The sequence below is a fragment of the Phascolarctos cinereus genome, unplaced genomic scaffold, assembly GCF_003287225.1.
Source record: "Phascolarctos cinereus isolate Bilbo 61053 unplaced genomic scaffold, phaCin_HiC Scaffold_2;HRSCAF=192, whole genome shotgun sequence".
NCBI classification, from domain to species: Eukaryota; Metazoa; Chordata; class Mammalia; order Diprotodontia; family Phascolarctidae; genus Phascolarctos; species Phascolarctos cinereus.
In genome coordinates this window covers 24,753,158-24,769,209 of record NW_027555625.1, presented here as the reverse complement: position 1 = coordinate 24,769,209, position 16,052 = coordinate 24,753,158, and the positions used below count along the sequence as shown (strand labels likewise).

Below are 16,052 nucleotides of genomic sequence, written 5' to 3'. Positions count from 1 at the left end.
TCTGATTTGATCCAATTCCAAAAATATTAATTCAAAACAAATTATAAGCTGAAGAATTCTTCCAAAGCCAGAAAGAATGACCATTCTACAACCTGGCATAATACCTCTTTCAGTTTGGTTGACCCCAATAACTTGTAACATTGGATCTATAAATACCGCCATGAAAGAGAACAGAAGCATCATGGGAGTCCTTAGAGCTTTAAAGCAGAGAAGGGAGCAGACCTAGAAGGTTTAGGGGTGAGGAAGCCTCCCTGTAGTCTGGCTTTGCGCCCACAAGCTTCCCCTCTTTCCAGATGCCCCTAGGGATGTGTTCCTGACCTCTTTCTTGGATACCCGGGCTGGTCGAGTGACTGTGTTGCAGTGCACTGTGGACAGTGAGCCTCCAGCAGAGCTGACCCTGTCCCGGGATGGTGAGCTTGTGGCCTCTGGCCAGAGTCCCTTGGGGTCACTGGTGGGGAGAAGCCATGTCCAAACCACTCATAACACCCTCCGGCTGGAGCTGTGGGACGTCAGCAAGCAGGACGAGGGAGACTACCTCTGCTCTGCCCAGAATGCTTTTGGCTCCATCACTACCACGGGACAGTTGTGGGAAGAAGGTAAGGGGAAGGGCTTGGGTGGAGGTCCAGGGAATAGGGGTGGAGGGCTCAGTCCTTCTTGCTAGTTCTGGGTATCCCAAGTGGACTGAGTCAAGGTACAGGGAGAAGTGGAGTCACAGCATTCCTGATATTCTCAGTCTGATGGGATGACAAAGTGTCTGAACCAGCTGTCTTGTAGCCTGTTCTATGGGGGGGGTGGGAGAGAGAGAGAGAGAGAGAGAGAGAGAGAGAGAGAGAGAGAGAGAGAGAGAGAAGAGAGAGAGAGAGAGAGAGAGAGGAGGAAGAAGAAGAAGAAGAAGAAGAAGAAAAAGAAGAAGAAGAAGAGAGGAGTGAGAGAAGGAGAAGAAGAGAGACAGAGAAGGAGGAGGAGGAGGAAGAGGAGAGAGAGAGAGAGAAAAGAAGAAGAAGAAGAACAGAGGAGTGAGAGAAGAGAAGAAGAAGAAGAGAGAAGAAGGAGGAGGAGGAGGAGGAGGAAGGGAGAGAGAGAGAGAGAGAGAGAGACAGAGAGAGAGAGAGAGAGACAGAGAGAGAGAGAGAGACAGAGAGACAGAGAATAAGGGAGAGTGGGGGAGAGAGGGGAAGAAAAAGGAGAGAGGAGAGAGAGAGGAACCCCTGTCCTGATGGGGGAAACAGGCCATGGTCTGATGCAAGAGACATAGTCCCTGAGAGGCATTGGTCTCATGTCACGGTCACGGTCTCTGCTCTCAGGGAGCCTCTATTTGGGCCCTGACTCTCTTGAAACTCTAGTCTGAGAGAAGAGGTGCTTAGTTCTTATTCTCTGGAAGATTATAGGGTGAAATAGTCACATAGAAGTGAACAGAGGATGGGCATAATGAAATGTTAAACTACACAAGAATGGACAGAATATTTCCTGTCTCAGAAGGCAGGATGGGGTGTGTTTCGAGGGAAGGAAGGATGATGATTCCATCCTTGGAGAAGACATGTAGACATCTTTTTCTGATTCTTAAAGATTAAATTAAACTTCTCAGTTCCTCAGTTTTCTCCTCTGTAAAGTGGGAATAATAATAATACCTATATTAGCTACCTTGGAGGGTAATTCCAAGGTTTAAATGAAATAAGCTAGGTAAACCTTGCAAATTTTAAAGCATTGTAAAATTATTATAATTGTTATTATTATTATTATTATTATTATTATTATTTATTGTTCTCTATTATTTTTGAGGGAATTGAGGTAGGAACTTGTCCAGGGCAGATCATTATCTTATAACTGTTGTTTGTGTTAAATAGTATTGAACAGATTGATCAAATGATTGCTTTTTGTAGCTGAATAAAAGTTTTGGAGCATAAACTCATCTTCTATCGGCACACTGAAACTGTATCATTGTTGTGGTCATCATCATTGTTACTATTGCTATCATTGGACTGTTCCTTAGGTCTTCGCGTCATGGTGGAGCCAGGCTTGGAGATTCATGAAGGAGACTCCCTCAACATGACCTGCTTGTTGACCAGCCAGGCCCAAGAGAACACCACCTACACATGGTCCTGGAATTCCCGATGGTTGCAAGAAAGTCCAGAGCCTACCCTCGTGTTTTCCCAGGTGGCCAGCAACCACGCTGGGGTGTACCAATGTCATGCTGATGGGTCCTTGGGGCATACCTCCTCAGCCCCCATCAGCCTTAAAGTGCTATGTAAGTGCCTGGCCTCCTCTGGATGTCTCTGAAGGTAGACTCCTGCCAAGGCCTGGGGCAGGGGCTGAACATGAAATATGACACATCCTTGTTTTGTGCATAAATTCACTGAGCCTTTAAAGGTGGGCTTAGGATTCACCTGCCTTTAGAATAATAGTTCTATACCTTTCTGTAGCTATCCTTTTCTTAAAGGTATGGGTGAGGGAGGAGAGGCAGCTCTTAAGACTTCCTTCTGTCTTATGGTTTAGGGCTAACACTAGCAATTCTAACACCTGGAGCAAATGCTGTCAGGGAAATTGTTCATGGGTAGGCAACAGGAAAGGTACCGTTGGATAGATTTTTAAAGATGAATTAAATGGGCCAGTGGGGGTGGAGGTGGGAAGGAGGTGTGGACACATCAAGACAAAAAGCGTCATGGTGGGGAGAGATCCTAGGAGACTGCACTGTAACGGAGAGATACAGACCCTGAGACACTGGGAGGCTGCTGCTGGGGAAGGGAGCAGGGTGTGGTGTAGCCTGGATGGAATTTACTTGGAGTAAAACTTAGTTGTTGCTGCTGGCTGAAAACATACAATTGCTTCCAGAGTTCTCTAAATTTCAGCACCCTGGGCCAAAACCCTCTGACCTCACCTTAGTTATGGCTCTAATTAGAGCAGGAATTCTTGACTTTTTTTGTGCTTCATGGACTCCTTTGGCAGTCTGGTGAAGCCTATGGTTCCTTCTTAGAATAGTGTTTTTTAAATTAATGAGCTTTTGAGTTTTAAATTTTTCTCCCCCTCCCTCCCCAAGATGGTGTGCAATCTGATATAGGCTCTCTCTCTCTCTCTCTCTCTCTCTCTCTCTCTCTCTCTCTCTCTATATATATATATATATATATATATATATATATATATATATATATACATTCCTGTTAAACACATTTTCACATTAATGATATTGTAGGTAAGAATTAGAACCAATAGGAGGAACCATCAGAAAGAGAAAACAAAACACAACAGAAGAAAAAAAAAAGCAAATAGTATGCTTCAATCTGCATTCAAAATCCATAGTTCTTTCTTTGGATACGGATAGCATTTTCCATCATGAGACCTTTGGAGGTGTCTTAGATCCTTGTATTACTGAGAAGTGTTAAATCTATCAATATTACTCATCTCACAGCATGGCTGTTATTGTGTACAACATTCTCTTGGTTCTGCTCACTTCACTCAGCATCAGACCATACATGTCTTTCCAGGTTTTTCTGAAGTCAGCCTGTTCATCATTTCTTATAGCACAATAGTATTCCATTACATTCATATACCACAACTTGTTCAGCCATTCCCCAACAGATGGACATCCTCTCAATTTCCAATTCTTTGCTGCCACAAAAGAGCTGCTGTAAATATTTTTTTGGTACATGTGAGTTCTTTTCCCATTTGTATGATCTCTTTGGGACACAGCCCTAGAAGTGCCACTGCTGTGTCAAAGGGTATGCGTATTTTTATAGCCCTTTGGGCAAAGTTCCAAATTGCTCTGCAAAATGGTAGGATCATTTCACAACTTAGAATAGTGTTTTTAAATGCACAAAGTAAAACACATAGGGTTACAAAGGAAACCAAATGATATGGAAGTCCAGTTATCACATTATTTAACAACCACAACCACAACCCTGCATTCGTGGACCCCAGGTTAAAGACCCCTGAGTTAGTCTTTGCTGCTGAAGAATATTCTTTATCTTCCTTCCTTCCTTCCTTCCTTCCTTCCTTCCTTCCTTCCTTCCTTCCTTCCTTCCTTCCTTCCTTCCTTCCTTCCTTCCTTCCAAAATATCCAAGCAGGCTGTCTGTTGCAATATCTCATCCTATCTCTCTTTTTTCTATCCAGTTAGCTATGACACTTATGGCTTTTGGCTGTTTCTCCAGCTCAATCAGAGTCTCTCTCTGTCACAAATTCTGAGTCTTTGTTCTAGCTTCAGGTTCTATCCTAGCTACAAATCCTTCCCCACCTACCTTACCTTTGAGTATCATGTCTGGTCAGGGTTCTAGCTCCTAAAATGGCTCAAACTCCTGGAACTTTGCATTTCACTCACTATCCTTTTATCTCCACCTTTTACTCTGGCTCAAGGTCTGGCTCTGTTTTTTATCTTGGTTTATACCTTAAATTTTAGGTCAATCAATCAATCAATCAATATTTTTTTTTTTTTACTGGAGTACTACCTCTTAAGGTATTTCTCTGGTTCTGGATAAATCTCTTTCTCTAATTCCCCCCTCCTGTCATCCTGTATTCTTCTTGTTCTTGTTCTTGTTCTTCTTGTTCTTGTTCTTGTTCTTGTTCTTGTTCTTGTTCTTCCTCTTCTTCTTCTTCTTCTTGTTCTTCTTGTTCTTGTTCTTGTTCTTGTTCTTGTTCTTGTTCTTGTTCTTGTTCTTGTTCTTGTTCTTCCTCTTCTTCTTCTTGTTCTTGTTTTTCTTCTTGTTCTTGTTCTTCTTGTCCTTCTTTTTGTTCTTGTTCTTCTTGTCCTTATTCTTGTTCTTGTTCTTCTTGTTCTTTTTGTTCTTGTCCTTCTTTTTGTTCTTGTTCTTCTTGTTCTTCTTCTTGTTCTTGTTCTTCTTGTTCTTTTTGTTCTTGTTCTCCTTCTTGTTCTCCTTCTTGTTCTTTCTCCTCCTCCTCCTCCTCCTCCTCCTCTTTCTTCTCTCCTGCTCCCTCATCTCTCTCCCTTTCTCTCTTTTTTCTTTATTTTCCTCTTTCCTTCCCTCTTTCTCCCCATGTCTCTCTCTGTACCTTTCTCTCCCTCTTCTTCCCTCTCTCTCTCTCTGCCTTTGTTTCTCTTCTTTCTTCCTCTCACCCTCTCTCTCTCTCCCCATGTCTCTGTATTTTTTCTCTCTCCTTCCCTTCCTCTCTCTCCCTCTTCCTCCATCTCTCCATCGTCTTTATCTCCCTTTTGATGTCTCTCTTTGGTTCTCTTCATCTCTCCCTGTGTCTCTCTGTATCTTTCTTTCCCTTTCTCCCTCCCCATCTCTCTCTTTCTTTCTCCTCTCTGTCTGTTTGATCAGATCAATGATTTGTCTGATCATTACTTCTTTGGCTTTAAACCATTTCTAGATTTTCATCTGATTCTAGATCTGAATCTGGCATTTTCTCTAGCACTTTCTCTGATGAATTGACTCTAAGATTTTTTTTTAGATCTTGCTCTAGTTCTAAATTAGTCTCTTGGTCGCTGACTCTGGAATTCTCTCTAATTCTAGAGCTATCCCTAACTCTGACTCTAGCTCTTTGATTTTAAGTCTGCCTCTAGATGTTTGCTCTGGCTAGCTATTTCTTGGATTCTAGATGTTTCTCTAGCTTTTTGGTTCCAAGTATATCTAGATCTTTCTCTCATTCTAGCTCTTTGTGTGACTATAGAATGTTCTCTGGGTCTAGGTATATTTCTAATTTCTCTGATTAGCATTTTCTCCAACTCTTTCTCTCACTAAGTGAACTCTTTTTCTGTTTCTATCTGCCTTTAACTCTTTTACTGGCTCTATCTTGGCATCTAGCTCTCCCTCTGATCCAGGACTGGACTCCAGAATTTCCTCTGGTTCTTGGTCTAACTCTAATTCATTCTCTGATTTTAGGTCTGTCTTTAACTTTTTCTCTGACTAATTCTCTGAGTATCAGTCTGTTTCTGCCTCTTTTACTGATTTTGATTCTTTCTTTAGATCTAGTGTATTTGGAGTTCTTAATATTTTGTTTTTTCCCCCAATTACATGTAAAAATGAATTTTAATATTCTTTAAAAAAAATTGAGCTCCAAATCCTCTCCTCCCACCTTCCCTCCCTTTCCCTTCATTGAGAAGGTAAGAAATTTGATCTAGGCTATACATGTACAATCATGCACAACATTTCCACACTAGGCATGTTATGAAAGAAAACAGGGACAAAAAATCCAGGAAAAATAAGGAAAGTTAAAAAACCATGCTTCGATCTGCATTCACACTTGGAGTTCTTTTTATAACTCTGTATCTGATTCTAGGTCCATCTCTAGCTTTTTCTCTGTTTTGATCATTCTCTGATTCTAGGTCTGTCTCTAGCTTGATCTTTGACTCTAGATGTGTTTCTAGTTCTTTCCATGACTTGAAGATCTGGCCCAAGCATTTTCTCTGATTTTAGTTTTATTCCTAGCTCTTTCTCTGATTCTAGATCTCATTTGTAGCCTTTTTTTTTTTTTGTCAAAGCAGCTTATGGGAGGAACCGATATTACCAGCTGGAAAGAGGGCCTGAAAGATCATGAGAAGGGAAATCCTGGGAATTTGGGGGCTCTACAGAGGATAGAGGGGTCCAGGGTGGACACACACCAGCAATGAGCTGATGGCAAGTGAAAGTTACCATTGCCCTGAAAACTCTGAACATACACATCAGTGGTTGGAATCTTTGTTTGGCTCCATCACTCTCTTAGTGAGTAATTTGCTTACACGGTTTGCTGTTTGCCTGGAAGCATCTATTCCCTGAGCTGTGGAACATGGTGAAATTATCCCCTCTTTACTTCTCCCTTTTCTCTGTCTTGGGCAGGTGGGTGGTGCCATATTGCATAGAGTGCCAGGCCTGGAAGTCAGGAAGATTCATCTTCCTAGGTTGAAATCTGGCCTCAGATGCTTACTAGTTGTGTGACCCTGGGCAAATCACTTAACCCTGTTTGCCTCAGTTCCTCATCTGTAAAATGAGCTGGAGAAGGAAATGGCAAATATCTAGTATCTTTGCCAAGAAAGCCCCAAATGGGTCCATGAGAGTCTGAAATGACTGGACATTTCTCTATCTCATTGCTGCTGGCTGAACTGGTATTGCTCACTTAGGGAGTTTTCCTGGTCCTTTCCCAAATCTTGTTTATTTTCTATTTGTACTTTTATTATGGATTCCACATAAATATAAGCTGATTTTTGTTAACCCTGGCCCTCTCACACACTTTAAAGACTCACATAGGCTGGAAGTACAGTGGTTAATGAGGGGCCCAATTCTACTACCGATTGGCATGGGAGCTTTGACTGCTGGTTTGCCCTTCCTTAGGTAAGCGTTTATCATATTAAAGGCAAACTGTGGATGTTTGATCAGTTCAGACCTCCTAGGCACTAGCTGCCTTTCAGCTAGCTAAGGTTACAGGCAGGGGCCACCACACCCATCTTTTTGTTTCCTTCTGAGTGAGTGTTCAGTGGATGGTTCAATGAAGAAAAGGTCAAGGGGAACCTAGGACTAACTGTCTTAGACTTAACCACAAGTGTATTGGTGGCACAAAGAATTTCTGACCTAGGTCAGGCTCCACGCTTTTCTCTGGTTAGCTCTTTCTTTGATTTGAGGTCTGTTTTGAGCCCTTTCTTCGAGTCTTGTGTTTTCCTTGATTCTAGACACCTCTCTGGACACACATTCTCAGATTCTAGATTGGCCTTTGGCTTTATTTCTCATTGTTCTGTCTTTGATTTGAGCTCTGTCTCTATCTCTGTCTCTGATTCTAGGTCTTTCTTTAGTTCTAGGTCTGTCTCTAGCTTTTCCTAGGACTCTAGACTGAACTCCAGAACTGTTTCTAGAGTGACTCTAAGTCAATCCCTGGTTCCCTCTCATTCTGAGTTCATTTCTAGATCTTTTTCTGGATTTTTGAGTCTGAGGTTTTTCTCTGACTCCAGATCTGACTTTAGCTCTTTATCTGATACTAGGTCTGTCTTCAGCTTTCTCTCTCTCATACTGCAGCTTTTTTTTTTTTTTAAATGTGTCCAACATTAAGACTCATTCCAAGATCTTCTTTGCAGATGCACCACGGACACCTGCTGTGACCTCCTTTCTAGAGCCAGAGGCTGGTCTTTGGGGTATACTGCACTGTCATGTGGACAGCGAGCCACGGTCTGAGCTGACCCTTTATCACGGAAGCCATTTGATTGCTTCTACCCGTCCTGGAAGCCATCGTCATCCCCACGTTCAAGTATCAACCTCCTACAACACCCTGAGGGTGGATATCCAGGATATGAATTCCAAAGACCAGGGAGAGTATGTGTGCTTGGCATCCAATGCCCTGGGCAGCGCTGCTTCTTCTGTGTACTTTGGAACGAGAGGTGAGCAAAGAATCCCTATGGAGATCAGGAAGGAGTTCAGTGCCTTCCCCTGCTCTGAGGAGGAATCATACAACTTTGTCTGTTTGTCTCTCTCTCTGTGAGTCTCTGTGGAGCAGTCTCTGGAGGAGACGCCACAACTCTCTCAGAATGACACATTCTATAGCTTCCCAACACTCAGAGAGAGAGTTCTCTCTCAGGTCTGCTGCGGAATTTTCTTTTTTCAGTTTGGATGGTTCTTTCTCATTCTGTCAAGTCTATTTGATTTGGCAAACGCTTACTAAGTACCTACTAGGTCCATAACACTGTTTTGTACTGAGAATACAAAGTCAAAAAGAAAACAGTGCCTGGCCTCAAGGAGCTTACAATCTCAGTAGGAACAGATGAATTTACTGCCATTCAGATGCCCACCTACAGAGATGTGCCCAACCTCCAAGAGGTAGGGGAGTGGCCAGAACCAGAGTGGAGTCTAGAACAAAGACAAAACAAGGGAAATAGCTAGACTCAACAGAGAGAGTCATGGGTAGGGGCAGGATGACTAGATTGTAAGCTCCAGTGGGACAGGACCATGGATCCCACAGTGGCCGACACAGTGCCCTGAACCTAAGAAGTACTGATTCTGTAGCACTGCTCTCTCTTGCTTCTCCTCTGACCTGTCTGGCCACTACTCTTCAGTCTTCTTTGCTGGATCATTATCTGTATCCTGCTGCTGGTTGTGGGTATACCCCAGGGCTTTGTCCTGGGCTGCCATTTCTTCTTTCTACACTCTGCCTCAGTGATCTCCCCACAAAGATAGAGTTAGTATAACCATTTCTATGAAGATAATGATCATTGCTCTCCCAAGCTCCAGTCTTACATCTCTAACTACTGCTGGGTTTCTCCACCTGGATATCCGAAGATATGTAAAACTCAATATGTTCAAAATGGAATTTATTGTCCTTTGTCCTAACCCCCCCCTTCTCCCTAATTTCCTTATTTCTCTCAAAGGCATCATCATTCTTCCTGTCACTCTAGTTCATTCTTGAGCTAAGATTTCATCCTAACTCTGCACTCTCCTTAGTTACACACATCCACATAATTGCCAAGCCTTGTCAGCTCCATTTCTATAACATCTCTTTCACTGGACACCTCTATCCTCACTGAGCCACCACCCTTGTTTACCCTCTTCCTCCTCTTCCCCCTGCTTTTCCCCTCCATCACTTTGTACTTGAATGATTACTATAGCCTCCTTTCTAACTGGTCTGCCTGCCTCTGGTTTCTCCCCTTTACATCCATTCTCCACCCACATTCTCCACAAAAAATGACATTCCTAAAGCACCATTCAGACCATGTCAGCCTTTAAAGAGTTCTAAGATCCCTACTGCCTAGGGGACAATCTACAGGGGCTCCTCTAGTTGGCATTTGAAGCCCTTTACAATCTAGCCTACAATTCCAGCCTTATTACACATTGCTCTTCCTCACAGACCCAAGCTGGCTTACTCCCTGGTCCTTATACTCAACATGCCATTTCCCACCTGTGTACTATTGGAAAGGCTATTACCCATGCTGGGAATGTGCTCCCTCCCCATCCACTTCTCACCTCTAGCTTCCTTTCCAAGCTCAGCTTAGGTGCCATCTCCCATAAGAAGCCTTTCTGATCTCCCCAATGTTAGTGCCCAGCCCTCACTCCCATTGCATTGACTTTTGTGGGTTCCTGGTTCTTTCTCTCTATCCTTTGCCCCCTTGAAGCCCTTTGAAGGCAGAGGGTAGATTGCTTTTTGTCTTTGTATTTCCAGTACATGGGCTTGACTTAATGAATGTTTGATTTAAACGGCAGGAAGAGCTAAAGATGGCCTAGGCAGGCAATGGAGGTATACACTCTGGGGCAGAGAAACCAGTGAGCCTTCTAAGGGGGCCTTTTCACTTGGGTCTTACAGTTCTCGATCACTTGAATCTGTATCAGCTGCTCTTCATCATCTTCATGGTGCTGTCTTGCTGCCTGCTGCTGCTCTTGGGTCTGGGGACCATTCACATTTGCAAGAGGTAAAACTGGCTGGAAGGGCTTCCAGTTGTTATATTTTCCTGCATATGGGACTTTTCTCCTCCTCCTCCTCCTCCTCCTCGTCCTCCTCGTCCTCCTCCTCCTCCTTCTTCTTCTCCTCCTCCTTCTCCTCCTTCTCCTCCTCCTCCTCCTCCTCCTCCTCCTTCTCCTTCTCCTTTTTCTCCTCCTCCTCCTTCTCCTTCTCCTTTTTCTTCTTCTCCTCCTCCTCCTCCTCCTTCTCCTTCTCCTTTTTCTCCTCCTCCTCCTCCTTCTCCTTCTCCTTTTTCTCCTCCTCCTCCTCCTTCTCCTTCTCCTTTTTCTTCTCCTCCTCCTCCTCCTTCTCCTCCTCCTCCTCCTTCTCCTTCTCCTTCTCCTTCTCCTTTTTCTTCTCCTCCTCCTTCTCCTCTTCCTCTTCCTCCTTCTTCTCCTTCTCTTCCTTCTCCTTCTCTTTCTCCTTCTCCTCCTTCTTTTCCTTCCCCTTCTTTTCCCCCTCCTCCTCCTCCTCCTCCTCCTCTTCAGTCCAAATATTTTTAGTTTAAGAGTATTCTCTTTCCATTGTACCACACCACCTACATTTCTCCTGCTTCCCCAGTTCCCAGGGAAGATGGGGAAAGGGAAGTGGGCAAGGGGAGAGCTGGTTCCTGTTCTTCATCCCTTCTTTCCAGCTCTTTCCTACTGTTTTTCCTGAAGGAGTAGCTCTGGGAGGAATGCCTTGTGGGATAGTATGATCCTCTCTGACCTGTTGGAGCCTGAGCCAGAGACCTCTTCCTTAATGCAAAGGGGTCGGTCAGTTTGGAGATGGGAATTCAGTTAGGCTAGGGAAGGTGGAGAGATGATGGAAGAAGAAAGGTAGAAAGCAGTCTCCTTGTCCACTTTTTCTCCACCAGGAAAAGCCTCTTCTATAAGTTGAATGCAGATGAGAACCTGGTAGAGATGGCTTCCCAGAACGAGAAAGCTGAGGTATTTTCTTTGTTTTTTCCTCTAGTTTGGCAATATGTTCTCTTCCCTAGTTTCCCTTTCCTGGGGGCAGTCTTGGAGATACATACTTGTCAGTTGATTTGATACACAGAGTTAGGGGAGAGGGGTAGAGCAAGAGGAGGAGGGGAAGAGAATAGAGAATCAGCATTTATATAACATCTGCTATGTAGCAGGAACTGTGCTAAGCACTTTTACAAATATCTCATTTAATCCTCACAACAACCCTCAGAGGTAGGTGCTATTATTATCAACATTTTATAGTTGAGGAAACTGAGTCAAACAGAGGTTAAGTGACTTACCCTGGGTCACACAGCTGATAGGTGTCTGAGGCCAGATTTGAATTCAGGTCTTCCCAACTTCAAGCCCAGCATTCTATCCATTGTACCATCAGTGGCCTTCATTTCTCCTCCAGGAAGAAAACAAAGAAGACAGAAAGAGTCTTTGCAAAATTAAGTATCTACATTTTGGATGGAGGCCCCAAGACCCTCAATAAAAGAGAACCCATGTCCAGGGTCTGGAGTTGTCTACTCCATTCCCCTAAGATATGATTTGCCCCCCTTGGAGTCATTCTCAATTCTTCCTTCTTTCTCACCACCCATTCCCCATCCCCATTCCCCCCCCAAATCCAATCAGTCGCCAAATCTCATCATGTCTCCCACATCCTTTCTCACACCCCATTTACCATACCAGTTGAACCCTTCAGTACCTCTTATCTGGCTTCCTAATTGCTCATTCTGTGTCTTTGACCCCTTTCAAGCAGGCTTTCCTGATCTGTTCCCTCAGTCCTTAATGGATTAGCTTTGACTGTTGTGTTTGCACTTGTTTGAAAGGCTCTGGTCTCTTTGCCTATGTCCTGTATCCCTCATTAGAAAAGAGCCCAGTGGGTGGTAGGGTAGAGGGCACTGTATGCCATTTTCCCTCTCTCTCCTCTGATCCAGGGCTCTATACTAATTGCTCCAGAGGACCTGAGACTTCATCTGTGTCAGTCCTCTGACCACTATGGTAATGTTAGCAATAAGACAAGAGCAAGAATTTAAAGTCGTAAACATTGACAGAGAAGAGAAAAAAAGTATCCTTCTTTGTAGTTTGCTTAGAAAACCCTAGAGAATTAGCAAAGAAAGTATTCATTTAATAGTTTTAAAAATAGATTTTAAGGGTTTCAGTAAAGTAGCAGGATCCAAAATAAATCCATAAAAATAGATAGCATTTCTATATTTCTACAGTCAAAGCCCATACTTTTAAAGCTCTGTTTCCTTGGTTTCTCTAATATAGTTAGGTCCTCCCTCCTTGTCCCACCATCATCCTTTAGGAAATCATTTCCTCAGTTGCCGAGGCCAGAAAAAAATTTACCACTTGCTTTATGCTCTTTTAGTGATGAGTTACTCTACTCTCAGCTAGGCTGGCCAATAGTCCTAATCCATCACCGGGACAGTTCTCTGAGTCATTCTATCTTCATAAAGGCCTGCTAGAGCTTGGACTCCATCAGTTAGCCTTCAAATCTCACAAGGCCATAACTAGGAATTTTGGTGCCTGGGGGAAAATTCGGCCAAAGAAGGGCTTCAATTCTAATTGGGTGCTATTGTACTGGGGCAGCCCATTTTCCAGAAAGCCTGATCAGGGCCCCTATAGCCCTATGACCCCCAATTCCTGGGAAGAGAAGCCACGGAATTATCAATTTAGAACTGCAAGGAAACTTAGAGATCAATGGATTTAACCTCCTCATTTTACAGATGAGGAAAGTGAGCCAGTAAATGACAGAGTCAGAATTTGATTAGGGGCTAAGTCTGTGGCAGAGGAATCATTTCCTTTGTGAAGCTTCCTGGCCCAGACAAGTAAGTGAGCCTTTTATCTTGGTTCAATGAGCACCAAGCTCTTTTCACTGACAGGAGCCATGCCGTTTTTTCCCCCTTTTTGCCTGACAGGTAGAAGAAACTGAAGTCAGAGAACCTGAAGGCCTTGCCAAGGAGTCAGAGGTGGATCCCATCAGGTCCGTGGAAAATGTCCTGATAAATTCTGGCTTCTCCAGACCAGATACAGACACATTCCTCTAAACTTCTAACTTCCAGGGGGTCTTGGGCAGTAGTTAGTAGAAATATGGGAGAGACAGAGTGTGCTCTCCTCTTGCCCATCTCTTGTGGACTGCTGCCTCCAATCCCCATTAACCCATCTGAAGAAGGGTTAATAATATTCACTTCCCACCCCCATCTTTTTCCTCCTTTCCTTCCCCCTTTTCCCTTTTCCCCCTTCAATACTCCTCCCTCTTCTCTCTCCTCCACAATTGTTCATTTCACTTCTTCTAGAAACCCAGGTAGGTCCAAAGAAGCCTTTGAAAACTGAGCATACTTTTAGCCTCCTGTTCTCATGTTTCTTCTTCACCATGGTAAGACGGAAGACTATCAGTTGTGTTTTGGGGTTTGTCCCCCGAGATAAACCATCACCATCACCACTGGAGAAGCAGCCTGGACTTGGAGTCAGCAAGTTTGTTTATGAGAATCTCGACAAGTCACTTAAACTCTCTGGGCCTCTGTTTCCTTATTTGTAAGACGAGGACTTTGGACTGGATGATCTCTATGGTCCCTCAGCTCAATATATGTATTCCTAGCCACCACTCTGATGTTCAGATTTGGTGGAGATAAACTACAATATTTTCCCCTTGGACAGATGGTCTTCCTGTAATCCCCATTGCCATTTCTATCCCACAACTGGGATGAATACCAGAAGGGACTCTTAGGCACTCTGTTCTTCTCTGTGGTCTAGAGTGGAGGAGCACTGTCATCCTAACCTCCATTTCTCCCCTGAGCTCCATCCCAGCCCCTCTGTTTTTTTTTTTTTTTACCAGAGGTCATAGTATTTCTTCAATAGTCAGCTAAAAGTTCCCTTTGAAACCACCCTCATTTCTATGAAAAGTTCTATTCTGCGGTCTTATGATGCCTGTAATGGAGTAGAGGGAAATTTTAATGTGGGGAAAATCACTTCAGAATAAAATATTTTTTTTCTACATCTCCTCCCTTTTTCTGTCTCTAATTGGTTTATCTCTCACCTGAGACTGCCTCCAATTTATCAGTTGTTTGTTTATAGTCATTTGCATGGTGTCTTCCCCCTTAGGCTATCCTTCTTGAGGCCAGAGACTGTGTTTTTTTAAAAACCCTTCTCTGTATCCCAATACTCAACGCAGTGCCTGGCACACAGCAAGCATTTAACAAATGGCTAGTTAATTGATTGATCTCAGGTTGGGGCTTATCTCTTTCAGGCTGATTGTATTTTTCTGCATTTTCTTTAAACACTTAAACCATATGTATTCTTTATGTGTTCCAAGATCCCTACTTAATGAAGTTTTGTCATTACTATCTCTATCACTATCATTGCCCGACCTACCATGTAACCATTACTACCATGTAACTGCCATCACCATCAGAATCATAAACATCACCACCACTGTCTTTACTATCCATCGCTGTCATCACCAACACCTTCACTATTTCCCTCATCACTATTACCAGAGACATGAACTCTGCTGCCATTACTGTCCCTATCACCAGCACCACCCTCTCATGATCATGACCATGACTGACAACATGGTTGTAATCGCCAATGTCATGGTGGTCTATGCCATTGTCTATCACTATCCTTGCCATCACCTTCACCATTATCCCCATTGTCACCCTTCACCACCACCACTATCTTTACCATCATTTATGTCTTCATCATCACTACGAACACTATTTTCACACTCAACCTATCTCCTTAACCATCACGACTATCCTCTTCCTCACCATCAGTACCAACCTCATCACCACCACTACCATCTTCATCCCCACCACGACTGTTATGGCTGAGAGCTTCACTCTATTCTCAGGAATGAATGAATTGTGTTTTTGTTATTCAGTCATGTCCAATTTTTCATGAACCCATTTGGCTAAGAAACTGGAATGGTTTGCCCTTTCCTTCTCCAGCTCATTTTACAGAGGAGAAAACTGAGGTAAATGGGGTTAAGTGACTTGCCCAGGGTCACACAGTAAGTATTTGAAATTAGGTCCTCCTGACTCCACGTCTGACACTGTATCCATTGTGCCCCCTAACCCTGCTTCCCAGTTTGGCTTAGGTCTCCTGAGACCTCTGCCCTTCTTGGAGAGGAGAAAACCTGGAGGAAAGGGATGGCCCCCAAGTTCTTTGTAGCCAAGACCCTCTAGATTTTGCTTCACTGTTGCATTTATATTTCGTAGTTTCAGTTCAGCTTTGGTCTTTCTAGCCGGAGTGCTTGAAAGTGCTCTATTCTGTACTTCTTGGGACCATGCATCGATGGAACTTCTTTCCTTGCTTGACTTGACTCGATGATTTGTGTCATCTCCCTCATTTAAATGTTAGCCCCTTGAGAGCAAGAACGGTCTTGTTTTTGTCTTTGTATCTGCAGCTCTTATCTCAGTGCATGGAATGCGGCAAGCATGTAACAAATAATTTTCACTCTTCCATCCCTCCAATCATTCATTCTTCATTATCACTTCCATATTCATGATCACTATTATCTCTTTGATCTTCATATAAATTTTATTCAGCATTTCTCTCTCCCCTCCCCATTGGTGCTGACCTGAGTGCTATATACTGCTACACACACACGCACACACACACACACACACACACACACAACACACACACACACAGAGATTTGGGGTCTCCAGTCTGGGTCAGACATGGAGAGGGGACACGTAGACATTACACTAAAAACAACAAATGTCTCTCACATCTATCCCATCTGCTTTTTTTCAGAG

At 43.5% G+C, this 16,052-nt stretch overlaps 1 protein-coding gene across 4 annotated transcripts in view; it reads left to right on the top strand.

Annotated features, from left to right (window-relative positions):
• SIGLEC1 (sialic acid binding Ig like lectin 1) overlaps window positions 1-14,286 on the top strand; it is a 48,439-nt gene extending 34,153 nt beyond the window's left edge. Inside the window, exons 17-23 of one of the 4 annotated variants that reach the window (XM_021001049.2) lie at window positions 294-596; window positions 1,991-2,245; window positions 7,992-8,291; window positions 10,205-10,310; window positions 11,196-11,268; window positions 13,209-13,273; window positions 13,587-14,286. In XM_021001049.2, the coding sequence (XP_020856708.1) occupies window positions 294-596; window positions 1,991-2,245; window positions 7,992-8,291; window positions 10,205-10,310; window positions 11,196-11,268; window positions 13,209-13,273; window positions 13,587-13,623 (1,139 nt within the window). In that variant the 3' untranslated portion in view covers window positions 13,624-14,286. Of the gene's footprint in view, window positions 1-293; window positions 597-1,990; window positions 2,246-7,991; window positions 8,292-10,204; window positions 10,311-11,195; window positions 11,269-13,208 lie in introns of all 4 variants that reach the window. The other 3 variants (XM_021001047.2, XR_013484421.1, XM_021001050.2) reach the window with 3 other exon arrangements.
• The last annotated feature ends 1,766 nt before the right edge of the window (window positions 14,287-16,052 follow it).